The sequence below is a fragment of the Ranitomeya variabilis genome, chromosome 2, assembly GCF_051348905.1.
Source record: "Ranitomeya variabilis isolate aRanVar5 chromosome 2, aRanVar5.hap1, whole genome shotgun sequence".
NCBI lineage: Eukaryota > Metazoa > Chordata > Amphibia > Anura > Dendrobatidae > Ranitomeya > Ranitomeya variabilis.
In genome coordinates this window covers 38,027,908-38,044,000 of record NC_135233.1, presented here as the reverse complement: position 1 = coordinate 38,044,000, position 16,093 = coordinate 38,027,908, and the positions used below count along the sequence as shown (strand labels likewise).

At 44.1% G+C, this 16,093-nt stretch overlaps 1 protein-coding gene across 1 annotated transcript in view; it reads left to right on the top strand.

Annotated features, from left to right (window-relative positions):
- Positions 1-2,042, top strand: part of SMYD2 (SET and MYND domain containing 2) — a 35,443-nt gene extending 33,401 nt beyond the window's left edge. The window contains exons 11-12 of the mRNA XM_077282282.1: positions 815-923; positions 1,221-2,042. Coding sequence (XP_077138397.1) covers positions 815-923; positions 1,221-1,298 — 187 coding nt within the window. The 3' untranslated portion in view covers positions 1,299-2,042. The remainder of the gene's footprint in view (positions 1-814; positions 924-1,220) is intronic.
- Positions 2,043-16,093: the final 14,051 nt, after the last annotated feature.

Genomic DNA, 16,093 nt, shown 5'->3' with positions numbered 1-16,093 from the left:
TGTGCGTTTCATATCCGCAACATGTCGGTTACACTTGCATGGCGATTTATGTGCAGATTTTCCCCATAGACTTGCGTTAGTTGCTGAAAATCTGCAGGGGGAAAAAAAAAACACTTGTGCGGATTACATGTGTTTTTGATGGGTTTCCACTGTGGAAAGGTACTAAAGACACATCACTGTATCAATGACGTTATAAAAAAAATAAACATTTATTTAATCAATAGTGTTATCACTATAGAGAGGGGGGGGGGACCCTCATGCAACTATTCATTGGGGAGGAAAAGAAAAAACATAAATAAATAAAAAAAAAAAAAATTATATTATATAATTTTGTTTTGTTATAATATAATGTTACAGGTTCATTCAGAAGATGTATATTGCCACTGAAATGGAATTGTTAGCTCTGCTTGACCTGTAAAGTGGAAGTATATTAGCCCATATTTGTGTGCCTAATATAATGTGACGCTGGGTTGTAGGGACACTTCTGGGGGGTGCATGTGGTGATGCCAGAGGGGAAGGTTGTTAGTGATGTCACAAGTACTGATGAGCAAATGTGCTGGGATAAGGTGTTATCTAAGCATGCTCTGGTGCTAACTGACTGTCTTCGGCATGCTCGAATAATATGTTTGACTCCCCGCAGCTGCATGTCAACAGCCGCAACACATGCAGTTATTCCCTAACAGAGGCAATCCCTGCATGACAGCAGCCGCGGGGACTCTGAACACACTAGTCGAGCACGCTGAAGACCCGCGGTTGGCGCCCGAGCGTGGTCGCTCATCACTAGTCCCAATGTTGTGGTGGCTTTGTCTTCCAGTAAGCACTATCCTCCGTACTCTCTGAATGTCGCCTCCATGTGGTTGAAGCTCGGACGACTTTACATGGGACTGGAAAAGAAATCGGCCGGTACAAAAGCCCTGAAAAAGGTATCTGCAGTTTTCATGAACTTAAAGTATAAGCGGGAAAAGCTTCTGCCGTATACTTCTAACTAACATTTTCCTCCGGCTGCTCAGAATGGCGTCTGTGTACCAGAATTATTTTATAGCTAACAGCTGTCAACTTCCTACAGAGGTCCACTGCAAAAACAATTTATTTATTTATTTATTTTTTTTAAATATTGTATTAAAAATGTGATTGTTACTGTGGCAGTGGGCACACACTAACACAACATGCACTGCAATTGGGTAGATTGGTTAAAAAAAAAAGTGTTGTTTTCCTTCCAGGCTATTGCTATAATGGAGATCGCTCACGGCGTTGATCATCATTACATAGCAGAAGTCAAGAAGGAGCTGGAACAGTGAAGTTGAGATCTATGCAACGCACTTGTCCCTAAATGTTTGCTGGAATGCACATGTGTACACGTCTGGATGGACCTGCTAAGCAAAGTGCTGCTTTACCCCATGTGTTGGAGCTGAAACACCTGAAACCTATTTATTGTCTGTCCTGTCTCGGCATGTAAGATGTTTGGCGATCGATCACCTGTAGCACTCAGGGGCTTCTTAACTAAAATCGGACGATGCTTGTTCGTGCCTCCAAATGTCACTAGGGGGCAGTCTTGGAACACTCATCCTATGGTAAAGTGTAGCCTCTGCAAGGCTTGTAGCATGATAAAGGGCTACATGTCAAATGCCTGTGTAGCAAAAAAAAAAAAAATGAAATTTGCAGGAATAAGGTTTTTGACTATTTTTTACTTTGAATGTAATTTTGAAATTAATTCAAGTCGCCTATTTCTAAGAAAAAAAAAAAAAATAGATCATGTATTGATCTCTGACCGATTTTACAGAATCCAATCTGTTTGTTTGATGACCGCCCTGTAATACACCTAGATTTCACTTCTGCATCATATACTGTATTTGATAATATTGGCATTTGTTTTATGCTTTGGGTAATTTTTTTTTTTTTATCATTTTGACTCCTTTCTTTTTAGAAATGTAAGATGCTGTTTTTGTTTGTTTTTGTTTTTTTTTTCTTCCTGCAAGCAGTTGCCTGAAACCAAAGTTTGCCTGTGAGTTTTATTACGAAATTGCTGTTTCACACTGCAAAGTAATAATAAAAAAAAAATAATAAAAAAGTGCTTTCTCTTTATTTACTCTTTTAATTACACAGGATATAGCTAACCCCCTTTTTCTGCTGTCTTTTTGTGCACAAAAAATGCAGCATATATTGTGCCAGCAAACAGACTACTTTTTATTTTTTGGCCTGACATGCTGTGCAAATTTGAAATCTGCAAAATGCCAATTTCTCTTTCAGTAAATTATGCATGATTTGTGGATTTTCCCCATAGAATTGAATGAGCAAAGAAAAATCCACAGGTAAAAAACGTAGGCTTTTTATTTAATTCCAGTGGAAACAAAAACACATGTAATCTGCACGCGAGTGACACAATTTATCAAAGCTAAGTAACAGGAAGTTTACAAAACCAAGCAGTTTTATTTTGCATATATCAAAGAGACAAACCGCTGAAAGAGGATAAAAGCATAAAAAAAACCATGCACACTATGCTTATTAACTGGAAGTTTCATGTTCTAGATGAGGGCACACACACCACGCTCTAGTCTGATATGACGAAATATCCATTATGAGGCAATATCTGTTGCAATAAAGGGAGCACTTAAACAACAGAATATGGCCGGCGTCACACACGGCGTATGAAAATACGGTCCGTTTTTTATGGCCGTAATACGCAGAAATGTTCCCAAAATAGTGATCCGTATGTCATCCGTACTCAGGGTTTGTCAGCGTATTTTGCACATGGCATCCTCCGTATGTAATCCGTGTGGCATCCGTACTGCGATATTTTCTCGCAGGCTTGCAAAACCTACATCTAATGGATTTATGTGCTCAAATGTTCGTTAAAACATACACTCACTGGCCACTTTATTAGGTACACCTGTCCAACTTCTTGTTAACACTTAATTTCTAATCAGCCAATCACATGGCGGCAACTCAGTGCATTTAGGCATGTAGACATGGTCAAGACAATCTCCTGCAGTTCAAACCGAGCATCAGTATGGGGAAGAAAGGTGATTTGAGTGCCTTTGAATGTGGCATGGTTGTTGGTGCCAGAAGGGCTGGTCTGAGTATTTCAGAAACTGCTGATCTACTGGGATTTTCACGCACAACCATCTCTAGGGTTTACAGAGAATGGTCCGAAAAAGAAAAAAAATCCAGTGAGCGGCAGTTCTGTGGGCGGAAATGCCTTGTTGATGCCAGAGGTCAGAGGAGAATGGGCAGACTGGTTCGAGCTGATAGAAAGGCAACAGTGACTCAAATCGCCACCCGTTACAACCAAGGTAGGCCTAAGAGCATCTCTGAACGCACAGTGCGTCGAACTTTGAGGCAGAAGACCACACCGGGTACCACTCCTTTCAGCTAAGAACAGGAAACTGAGGCTACAATTTGTACAAGCTCATCGAAATTGGACAGTAGAAGATTGGAAAAACGTTGCTTGGTCTGATGAGTCTCGATTTCTGCTGCGACATTCGGATGGTAGGGTCAGAATTTGGCGTAAACAACATGAAAGCATGGATCCATCCTGCCTTGTATGGAGCATCTTTGGGATGTGCAGCCGACAAATCTGCGGCAACTGTGTGATGCCATCATGTCAATATGGACCAAAATCTCTGAGGAATGCTTCCAGCACCTTGTTGAATCTATGCCACGAAGAATTGAGGCAGTTCTGAAGGCAAAAGGGGTCCAACCCGTTACTAGCATGGTGTACTATATATATATATATATATATATATATATATATATAGTTCAGACAGCGCTAGATATCATAAATGCCTGTAATTCAATTGCCGGCTTTTCGTTTCTCCTTCCCAAACCCGACAGGATATGAGACATGGTTTACATACAGTAAACCATCTCATATCCCCTTTTTTTTTTTGCATATTCCACCCTACTAATGTTAGTAGTTTGAGTGTGCAAAATTTGGGCCCTCTAGCTATTAAATTAAAGGGTTAAATGGCGTAAAAAATTGGCGTGGGCTCCCGCTCAATTTTCTCCGCCAGAGTGGTAAAGCCAGTGACTGAGGACAGATATTAATAGCCAGGAGAGGGTCCACGGTTATTGCCCCCCCCCCCCCCGTGGCTAAAAACATCTGCCCCCAGCCACCCCAGAAAAGGCACATCTGGAAGATGCGCCTATTCTGGCACTTGGCCACTCTCTTCCCACTCCCGTGTAGCGGTGGGATATGGGGTAATAAAGGGTTAATGTCACCTTGCTATTGTAAGGTGACATTAAGCCAGATTAATAATGGAGAGGCGTCAATTATGACACCTATCCATTATTAATCCAATAGTACGAAATGGTAAAAAAAAAACACACACATTATTACAAAGTACTTTAATGAAATAAAGACACAGGGTGTTTTAATATTTTATTAGACTCTTAATCCACCTGAAGACCCTCGTTCTGTAAAAAAGGAAAAATAAAAAAAAAATATCCCATACCTTCCGTCGTTCTGGTCACGTCCCACGATGTAAATCCATCTGAAGGGGTTAAAGCATTTTACACCCAGGAGCTCTGCTAAAGCAGCTGTGCTCGTGGTTGTAAAAATACGGGGAATGAATGGAATGCAGGGGAATGTCCTGTAGTTACCTTGAGTCACGGTGATGCGCCCTCTGCTGGATGTCCTCATATGAACTCTAGCCTGGGAAAAGTTCCCACGCTAGAGTTCATATGAGGACATCGAGCAGAGTGCGCATGGGAAGGAGAGAGCAAAAGCCGGCAATTGAATTACCGGCTTTTATGATATCTAGCGCTGTATGAAATATAAATATATACATGTGTCTCACTGATATAGATATATTCTATGTGTAGACATTTATTCTACCTATTCTATTCTGTCAGTGTGATTTTACTGTACACCTCTAGAAAAGCCGTCAATTCAGTGCGAACACCGGTGCGTATTTCTCGCAAGTCACACGCATGGTCCGTGTGTAATCTGTATTTTTCTCGCCCCCATAGACTTTTATTGACGATTTTTTTGCGCAATACGGTGACAAACGCAGCATGCTGCGATTTTGTACGGCCGTACAAGACCGTATAATACGGATCAGTAAAATACGGCTGATAGGAGCTGGGACATAGAGAATCATTGTACCGTATGCAATCCGTATTTTCTGCACCTCTCTACGTCCGTAAAACTCGCTAGTGTGACGCCGGCCTATAACTCCATGCAAATCAAACTTCTGTGAAATCAAACTGTCCACTTAGGAAGCAACACTGTTTGACAATCAATTTCACATGCTGTTGTGCAAATGGAATAGACAACAGATGGAAAATATTGGCAATTATCAAGACACCCTCAATAAAGGAGTAATTCTGCAGGTGGGGACCACAGACCACATCTCAGAACCAATGCTTTCTGGCTGATGTTTTGGTCACTTTTGAATGTTGGTTGTGCTTTCACACTCGTGGTAGCATGAGACGGACTCTACAACCCACACAAGTGGCTCAGGTAGTGCAGCTCATCCAGGATGGCACATCAATGCGAGCTGTGGCAAGAAGGTTTGCTGCGTCTGTCAGCGTAGTGTCCAGAGACTGGAGGCGCTACCAGGAGACGTGGAGGGGGCCGTAGGAGGGCAACAACCCAGCAGCAGGACTGCTACCTCAGCCTTTGTGCAAGGAAGAACAGGAGGAGCACTGCCTGAGCCCTGCAAAATGACCTCCAGCAGGCCACAAGTGTGCATGTGTCTGCACAAATGGTTAAAAACAGACTCCACGAGGATGGTCTGAGTGCCCGACGTCCACAGATGGGGGTTGTGCTCACAGCCCAACACCGTGCAGGATGCTTGGCATTTGCCACAGAACACCAGGATTGGCAAATTCACCACTGGCACCCTGTGGTCTGAAAGCAGGTTCACTCTGAGTACACGTGACAGTCTGGAGACGCCGTGGAGAGCGATCTGCTGCCTGCAACATCCTTCAGCATGAACTCACTGACTGTTTCTCACATTGCTGAGGTCACCGCAGTTCAGCCCAGCTGGGAGCGCAGCCTCAATGACCCACAGTAACCTCAATGAGGTCACTGCTGCCTCGCTCGCAGCAGCTCATTCATCAGTGGTTCTCAGCTTTGACAGTCGCATCTTGGCAAGTTGAAAACTTTATCTCCAAACATAGATTACGTAGGGGGACAGAACAACGGAGAGGTCAGGGATATGGTTGTTTTTTGTTTGTTTTATTACAGGAGACAAGGGCTTCAATGGAACGGGCTTTAGGCGAGTATAACTTATTTTTAAATAAAAAAGGACAAATTTTTTTTCAAATAAAAGAATTTATACCTGCTGTGTGTTTGTTTACAATACAACTATAGGATCAGTAATGGATATGTCCAAGGTGGGAGCCTCATTGATTACACAACTGTGCTCATAACAGAAAGTTGCTGTACACGTGTGAGGGGAAGAGCGGAGTAAGGCCGGTTTCACACGTCAGTGGCTCTGGTACGTGAGGTGACAGTTTCCTCACGTACCGGAGCCACTGACACACGTAGACCCATTAAAATCAATGCATCTGGGCAGATGTCATTGATTTTTTGCGGACCGTGTCTCCGTGTGCCAAACACGGAGAAATGTCAGTGTTCGTGGGAGCGCACGTATTACACGGACCCAATAGAGTCAATGGGTCCGTATAAACCATGGACCACACACGGACGTTCTCCGTCTGGGGTCCGTGTGCGTGCAGGAGACAGCGCTACAGTAAGCGCTGCCCCCCCCACATGGTGCTGAAGCCGCCATTCATATGTTCCCTGCAGCAGCGTTTGCTGCAGAGAAAATATGAATAATAGTGTTTAAAATAAAGATATATCTGTCCGCCGCCCCCCCACCCCCTGTGCGCCCCCCCGCTGTTCAGAAAATACTCACCCGCTCCCTCGGCTGTCACTCCTTCCTGGTCTGGCCGCGGCTTCTAGTGTATGCGGTCACGTGGGGCCGATCATTTACAATCATGAATAGTCGGCTCCGCCCCTATGGGAGGTGGAGCCACATATTCATGACTGTAAATGATCGGCCCCACGTGACCGCATACACTAGAAGCCGCGGCCAGACCAGGAAGCAGCGAGGGAGCGGGTAAGTATTTTCTGAACAGCGGGGGGGGGGGGGGGGGGCGGACACATAGATCTTTATTTTAAACACTATTATTCATATTTTCTCTGCAGCAAACGCTGCTGCAGGGAACATATGAATCGCGGCTTCAGCGCGATGCAGGGTACCACACGAGTGGGTACCACACGCTCCGTGTGGTACCCACTCGCCATACGGGTGGAACACGTGTGCCGCACGTATGGCCTACGTGAGTTCCCAGGCACACGGACACGGATAACTCCGGTACCGATTTATTCCGGTACCGGAATTATCTGGACGTGTGGGACAGCCCTAAGGTGAAAATGAAGAGTGAGGGGAAAATAGTGGAGTGATCGGAAAATGAGAGGAGTGAGGGGGAAAATGAGGTGTGATGGGAAAAGGAGAGAAGTGAGGTGCTCCCTATCAATACTTTGGTAATCATTTAGTTAATTTGTGATCCAAATCTATAGTGTTGAATATATGATGTGAAATGTTCCTTTATGTGCAATATAATCATAATTTGTTATAACTAACCATAGTTAGTTACTACGCCCGGGCAACGCCATGTTCTTCAGCTAGTATATAATATTTCAGGATTCACTCCCTTTCCATATCGATGCTGTGATAGGGAACCTGCACTTCATCCTGTGGTTCATCTTGGAAGTTGTGATTGATTAGTGTCACAATATCCATCACTTTTTGGATCACACACTGCTCAGAAACCTGGCCTGTGATGGTTGTAGTAAGTGGTGCATCGGGTCCCTATTTCTGCAGCAAATCTCCTTAAAATGCAGGATGTGGGCAGCCATGCTATATGATATGACATACTTGCCAACCAGCACTGGCACCGTTGTAGGCATTTGCGTTCCATCGCAGCTGTTGTGCTTCAAACACCGGATATCTGCTCTGCAGTCCAGATACCGGAAGCGTGTCAGCCACAGACCGGAAGCACGCCGCACACTGGAGGTAATGCGCACAGTTATGGACTTACAGCCGTAGACTTCTCACACATGAAGACAATTGCTCTTGTGACATGGTCACATAAACCCGCAGCACTCCCCTGATGAGTACTAATGAAACGCAGCAGTAGCCTAGGTGAAAGTGGCCACATGCACACGTTCCGGAAAGTGGTGCGGATTTTTCCAGACTGACTTTGGTAAATTCGCAGGTAGTACCTGCGGAATTACCGTGGGTTTACCTTGGGGTTTTTTGCCAATTTTGTTCGGATTCCACCTGTGGTTTTACGCCAAGCGGATTCCTATTATGGAGCAAGTGTAAACCGCTGCGGAATCCGCACAAAGAATAGACATTCTACGGAATAAACGCTACGTTTCCGCATGTTTTTTTCAGCAGCATGTGCACTGCGGATTTTGTTTTCATTATTTTTACATGGTACTGTAAAAGCATGGAAAACTGCAGCCAATCTGCTGCAGATCGCCAGCAAAATCTGCAACGTTTGCACATACACTAAGGGTTTGCTCTAAGAGTGATATTAATCACCTCCTTTGGTGAGACGGTTTCATATTTTTCTTATATGCCCGATCATGGCAGTAGCCATTAATATGGTGATTGTGTTTGTAGACACACTATTCACTTTATGCTGCAATTTTTGTTCTATCATAGAAACAAGTGATGTTGAGTAAGGAGGGCAAACTACTCATTGTGCAAGTCTATTTACAGTTAAGTCCATATATATTTGGACAGAGACAACATTTTTCTAATTTTGGTTATAAACATTACCACAATGAATTTTAAACAAAACAATTCCGATGCAGTTGAAGTTCAGACTTTCAGCTTTCATTTGAGGGTATCCACATTAAAATGGGATGAAGGGTTTAGGAGTTTCAGCTCCTTAACATGTGCCACCCTGTTTTTAAAGGGACCAAAAGTAATTGGACAGATTCAATAATTTTAAATAAAATGTTCATTTCTAGTACTTGGCTGAAAACCCTTTGTTGGCAATGACTGCCTGAAGTCTTGAACTCATGGACATCACCAGACGCTGTGTTTCCTCCTTTTTGATGCTCGGCCAGGCCTTCACTGCGGTGGTTTTCAGTTGCTGTTGGTTTGTGGGCCTTTCTGTCTGAAGTTTAGTCTTTAACAAGTGAAATGCTGCTCAATTGGGTTGAGATCAGGTGACTGACTTGGCCATTCAAGAATATTCCACTTCTTTGCTTTAATAAACTCCTGGGTTGCTTTGGCTTTATGTTTTGGGTCATTGTCCATCTGAAGTATGAAACGACGACCAATCAGTTTGGCTGCATTTGGCTGGATCTGAGCACACAGTATGTCTCGGAATACCTCAGAATTCATTTGGCTTCTTCTGTCCTGTGTCACATCATCAATAAACACTAGTGACCCAGTGCCACTGGCAGCCATGCATGCCCAAGCCATCACACTGCCTCCGCCATGTTTTACAGATGATGTGGTATGCTTTGGATCATGAGCTGTATCACGCCTTCGCCATACTTTACTCTTTCCATCATTCTGGTAGAGGTTGATCTTGGTTTCATCTGTCCAAAGAATGTTCTTCCAGAACTGTGCTGGCTTTTATAGATGTTTTTTAGCCTTTTTCTTCTTGATGCTTATGAGTGGCTTGCACCGTGCAGTGAACCCTCTGTATTTACTTTCATGCAGTCTTCTCTTTATGGTAGATTTGGATATTGATACGCCGACCTCCTGGAGAGTGTTGGCACTTGGTTGGCTGTTGTGAAGGGGTTTCTCTTCACCATGGAGATTATTCTGCGATCATCCACCACTGTTGTCTTCCGTGGGCGCCCAGGTCTTTTTGCATTGATGAGATCACCAGTGCTTTCTTTCCTTCTCAGGATGTACCAAACTGTAGATTTTGCCACTCCTAATATTGTAGCAATTTCTCGGATGGGTTTTTTCTGTTTTCGCAGCTTAAGGATGGCTTGTTTCACCTGCATGGAGAGCTCCTTTATCGCATGTTTACTTCACAGCAAAACCTTCCAAATGCAAGCACCACATCTCAAATCAACTCCAGGCCTTTTATCTGCTTAATTGAGAATGACATAACGAAGGGATTGCCCACACCTGTCCATGAAATAGCCTTGGAGTCAATTGTCCAATTACTTTTGGCTCCTTTAACCCCTTAACGACCGCCGATACGCCTTTTAACGGCGGCCGCTAAGGGTATTTAAACCACAGCGCCGTTAATTAACGGCACTGTGGAAAAAGTGAATAGCGCCCCCCAGAGTCGGATTTTCTCTGGGGTCTCGGTTGCCGAGGGTAGCCGAGACCCCAGAGAACATGATTCGGGGGGTTTTTACCGACCCCCGAGTTGCGATCGCCGGTAATTAACCGTTTACCGGCGGTCGCAACAACAACAAAAAAAACGATTTGCCTTTTAATTTCTCTGTCCTCCGATGTGATCGCACATCGGAGGACAGAGAAATAGGGTCCCCGATGGCCCCCAATAGCCCCCCAATACTCACCTATCTCCCCCGGTGCTCCTCGTGGCTCCCGATGGGCGCCGCCATCTTTTTTCCGGGAAAAAATGGCGGGCGCACTGCGCCCACCGCCCGGAAGATCTTTGGGGTCTCGGCTGCCAGGGGTAGCCGAGACCCCAAAGAACATGATCGGGGTCGGTTTGCACCGACCCCTGTTTTGCGATCGCCGGTAATTAACAGTTTACCGGCGACCGCAAAAAAAAAAAAAAAAAAAGCGATCTAATTCTCTGTCCTCTGATGTGATCGCACATCAGAGGACAGAGAAATAGGGGGATTCGGGGACCCTAACATACTCACCCGGTGTTCCTGGGTCCTCTTCTGTCTTCTCCTGCCGGCCGGCTTTTTCCTCATGGCGGGCGCATGCGCAGTGCGCCCGCCATCTGCTGCCATCTGCCGGCTGGCAGGAGAGACGAGTTGGGGCTAAAATTAGGGTTAGGGTTGGGGCTAAATTTAGGGTTAGGGTTAGGGCTAAATTTAGGGCTAGGGTTAGGGTTAGGCTACTTTCACACTAGCGTTTTTTGGCTTCCGTCGCAATGCGTCGTTGGAGAAAAAACGCATCCTGCAAAAGTGCTTGCAGGATGCGTTTTTTCTCCATTGGCTTGCATTAGCGACGCATTGCGACGGATTGCCACACGTCGCATCCGTCGTGCGACGGATGCGTCGTGCTTTGGCGGACCGTCGGCACAAAAAAAGCTACATGTAACTTTTTTGTGCGACGTGTCCGCCATTTCCGACCGCGCATGCGCGGCCGGAACTCCGCCCCCGCCTCCCCGCACCTCACAATGGGGCAGCGGATGCGTTGAAAAAACAGCATCCGCTGCACCCGTTGTGCGGCACTTACAACGCTAGCGTCGGTACGTCAGCCCGACACACTGCGATGGGCCGAGTACGACGCTAGTGTGAAAGTAGCCTTAGGCTTCTTTCACACTTGCGTCGGTACGGGGCGGTCGCAATGCGTCGGCCCGACGTACCGATGCACGTTGTGAAAATTGTGCACAACGTGGGCAGCGGATGCATTTTTTCAACGCATCCGCTGCCCAGTCTATGTCCTGGGGAGGAGGGGGCAGAGTTACGGCCACGCATGCGCGGAAATGGCGGACGCGACGTACAAAAAAAAGGTTACATTGAACTTTTTTTGTGACGACGGGGGCTAAAGTTATGGTTAGGGTTGGGGCTAAAGTTACGGTTAGAGTTGGGATTAGGGTTAGGGTTTGGATTAGGGTTACGTTTGGGAGTAGGGTTACGTTTGGGATTAGGGTTTGGATTAGGGTTAGGGTTGGGATTTGGGTTATGTGTGTTGGATTTAGGGTTTTGATTAGGGTTATGGTTAGGGTTGAGATTAGGGCTGTTTTGGGGTTAGGGTTGTGATTATCGTTAGGGTTGTGATTAGGATTATGGATCGGGTTGAGATTAGGGTTAGGGGTGTGTTGGAGTTAGGGTTGGAGTTAGAATTGGGGGGTTTCCACTGTTTAGGTACATCAGGGGGTCTCCAAACACGACAGCCAATTTTGCGCTAAAAAAGTCAAATGGTGCTCCCTCCCTTCTGAGCTCTTCCGTGCGCCCAAACAGTGGTTTACCCCCACATATGGGGCATCAGCGTACTCGGGATAAATTGGACAACAACTTTTGGGGTCCAATTTCTCCTGTTACCCTTGTGAAAATAAAAACTTGGTAGCTAAAAATCTTTTTTGTGGGAAAAAAAATATTTTTTTATTTTCACTACTCTGCATTATAAACTTCTGTGAAGCACTTGAGCATTCAAAGTTCTCACCACATATCTAGATAAGTTCCTTAGGGGGTCTAGTTTCCAAAATTTGGTCACTTGTGGGGGTTTCTACTGTTTAGGTACATCAGGGGCTCTGCAAACGCAACATAACACCCACAGACAATTCTATCAAAGTCTGAATTCCAAAATGGCGCTCCTTCTCTTCCGAGCTCTGCCGTGTGCCAAAACAGTGGTTTACCCCCACATATGGGGTACCAGCATACTCAGGACAAATTGGACAACAACTTTTGGGGTCCAATTTCTCTTGTTACCCTTGTGAAAATAAAAACTTGGGGGCTAAAAAATCTTTATTGTTAAAATATATTTTTTATTTTCACGACTCTGCATTATAAACTTCTGTGATGCACTTGGGCATTCAAAGTTCTCACTACACATCTAGATAAGTTCCATGGGGGGTCTAGTTTCCAAAATGGGGTCACTTTTGGGGGGGTTTCTACTGTTTAGGCACATCAGCGGCTCTCCAAACGCGACATGGTGTCCGATCTCATTTCCAGTCAATTTTGCATTGAAAAGTCAAATGGCGCTCCTTTGCTTCCGAGCTCAGCCATGCGCCCAAACAGTGGTTTACCCCCACATATGGGGTGTCGGCGTACTCAAGACAAATTGTACAACAACTTCTCTCCAAACGCGACATGGCGTCTGATCTCAATTCCAGCCAATTCTGCATTGAAACAGTCAAACGGTGCTCCTTCACTTCCAAGCTCTGCGGTGCGCCCAAACAGTGGTTTACCTCCACATATGGGGTATCGGCGTACTCAGGAAAAATTGCACAACAAAATTTGTGGTTAAATTTCTGTTTTTACACTTGTGAAAATTAAAAAAAATGGTTCTGAAGTAAAATGTTTGCAAAAAAAGTTAAATGTTCATTTTTTTTCTTCCACATTGTTTTAGTTCCTGTGAAGTACGTAAAGGGTTAATAAACTTCTTGAATGTGGTTTTGAGCAGCTTGAGGGGTGCAGTTTTTAGAATGGTGTCACACTTGGTTATTTTCTATCATATAGACCCCTCAAAATCACTTCAAAGGTGATGTGGTCCCTAAAAAAAACATGGTGTTGTAAAAATGAGAAATTGCTGGTCAACTTTTAACCCTTATAACTCCCTAACAAAAAAAAAAATTGTTTCCAAAATTGTGCTGATGTAAAGTACACGTGAGAAATGTTATTTATTAACTATTTTTTGTGACATATCTCTCTGATTTAAGGGCATAAAAATACAAAGTTTGAAAATTGCAAAATTTTAAAAATTTGCCATATTTCCATTTTTTTCATAAATAATCGCAAGTAATATCGAAGAAATGTTACCACTAACTTGAAGTACAACATGTCACGAAAAAACAATCTCAGAATCAGTTGGATCCGATAAAGCGTTCCAGAGTTATAACCTCTTAAAGTGACACTGGTCAGAATTGTAAAAATTGGCTCGGTCATTAAGTACCAAATTGGCTCTGTCACTAAGGGGTTAAAAACAGGGTGGCACATGTTAGGGAGATGAAACTCCTAAACCCTTCATCCAATTTTAATGTGGATACCCTCAAATGAAAGCTGAAAGTCTGAACTTCAACTGCATCTGAATTGTTTTGTTTCACATTCATTGTGGTAATGTCTACAACCAAAATTAGAAAATGTTGTCTCTGTCCAAATATATATGGACCTAACTGTACTTCTGTGTCAGACAGGCCCTCTGATTAGCTACATGTACAACTGATCCAAATAATAATTCTGCAGGTACACAAGTTCTGCACACAGCATGGCATTACACACTGTTGCTTGGTAATACATCTAGGTCAAAAATGAACCTGGGTTTATCTTTGCTGTACTGTATTATTCGTGCATCAGGGCATTAATCAAAAGAATCAGTCTGTATAGCAGTGTGTTCCTTTAGATATACTAGTCACCCTTCTCCTTCAATCCTGCTATGGATTCCAATGAAATGTGAAAGAAAGCAGCATTATTTAACCCCTTCACGGTACTTGATGTATCTATGCATCATGGTCTCCTAGGGATTCCTGACCGATCTTGTTGTATAGGTACATCCCAGCGCCTGTGCCGGAAGCACGTGGTTTGTTTTTTTTTTTTTGTTTTTTTTTTAAATGGTGTCACTTTTTGGTATTTTCTATCACTTGGGCCCCTTAAAGTCACTTCAAATGTGATTTGGTCCCTTAAATTGATTTTCTAACTTTTGTTAGAAAGTTTTTTTAGATTTAAAAGTTTTGGGAATTTCTAATTTTTCCAAGACAAAAAAAGTAAAAAAAAAAAGTAAACGTGTGGGAAGGGTTATTATAAATGTTGTACAGCATAACTAAGTGGTTTAAGGATATAAAAATTAAAGGTGCGAAAACTTTTTTTCACAAATTCAGATTGTTCACAAATAAGCGCACAAAATATGAACCGACAGTGGTGCATTCGCTGTCCATTGCTGCCTAGGTCGTTAGTGCGCTCAGATCAATAATGCAAGGATGAAAGTAGGTTTCTATGGTCAGAGTTAGTTCGCATGTTGCAGCCTTGGGGTGTTTTTCTGAGTTTGTGACAAAAGCTGCAGAGCTTCGTGATTTTAGAACACTGGGGTTTAAAAATAAAAAAAATAAAATTGTGGCAATTGACTTTTCTAGTAGCAAACCCTCCTCCTTTAGCTATGTTCACACGTTGCGTTTGTGCTGGGGTTTTTTATGCAAATTTCAAGCTGCATTTTACAGTAAGAGTAAAACCTATAAGATTTCAAATCTGCTACACACTTTTTTTTTTCCCTTAATTGAAAAACTGCTGCATTTTTGCAAATTGCAGCATGTCGTTCTGTCTACATTTTTGCAGCGTTTTTCCGACGTCAAGTGTGCCCGGTATGTGTGGTGACACATTTTATTTTAACAGCAGCTCGGGGAGGCGGGGGCAAAATGTCGCACACACTTGGGGACATCCGTGTGGCACGTACCGATGTCTCGGAATCAGTGGTACAGTTAGCTGAAGACAGCTCAAATCTCTGTCAATCTCAACATTGCCCCCTGCTAGCGCTGACAGCAGCACGAGCAGAGGGCAAGGTTAAGAGTCTTAATAGCGAGAGCAGGTGCATCTGATGGTAATATTCAGCTGCCACCTGCACTATAAATAAATGTTCTTGATAACCAGCCAGGCAAAACTGACAGCTGCGGGCTGCAACCCTCAGCTGTCAGCTTTAGCATGGCTGGTTATCAAAAATACACAGGGGAACCCCCCCTTTTTTTTTTTTTTTTTTTTATTTATAGCGCAGGTGTTGGCTGATGAATACTCCCACCAGCCGCAGCCTGCCCTCGCTATTAACATTTGAATACAACCAGTGTCGGACCGAGGTGCCAAGGGCCTACCAGTAACATTGACTTTGGGGGGGCCCCACTTTTCACCTGCATACAAATATTACACTACCCTCATCAAAAAATGTACTTCTATCTCTATTTAATAAACTGGGTAGTTGGGTTAATGAATGATGGGATGCTGCGTTTTTCTGTACAGAGTGAATCAAGAGAATTATGCCAAGCACTGCCCATATAGCGAGGTTGGAGGCCCAGATCTGCACAGGGGCCCACCGGGGATTCCCGTTACCCTGTGGGCCAGTCCGAGCCTGAATACAACGCAACATTGTCCCCTGCTAGCGCTGATCGCAGCTCGAGCAGGGAAAAATGATGTGAGCTGTCTTCATATCAGCACCTGGCGCAGGGGAACAGCACAAACAGTACCGCTGATTCCCAGGAGCTGGTATGTGCGATATGGATGTGGCACACGGTTGCCACAAGTATTAAACACACG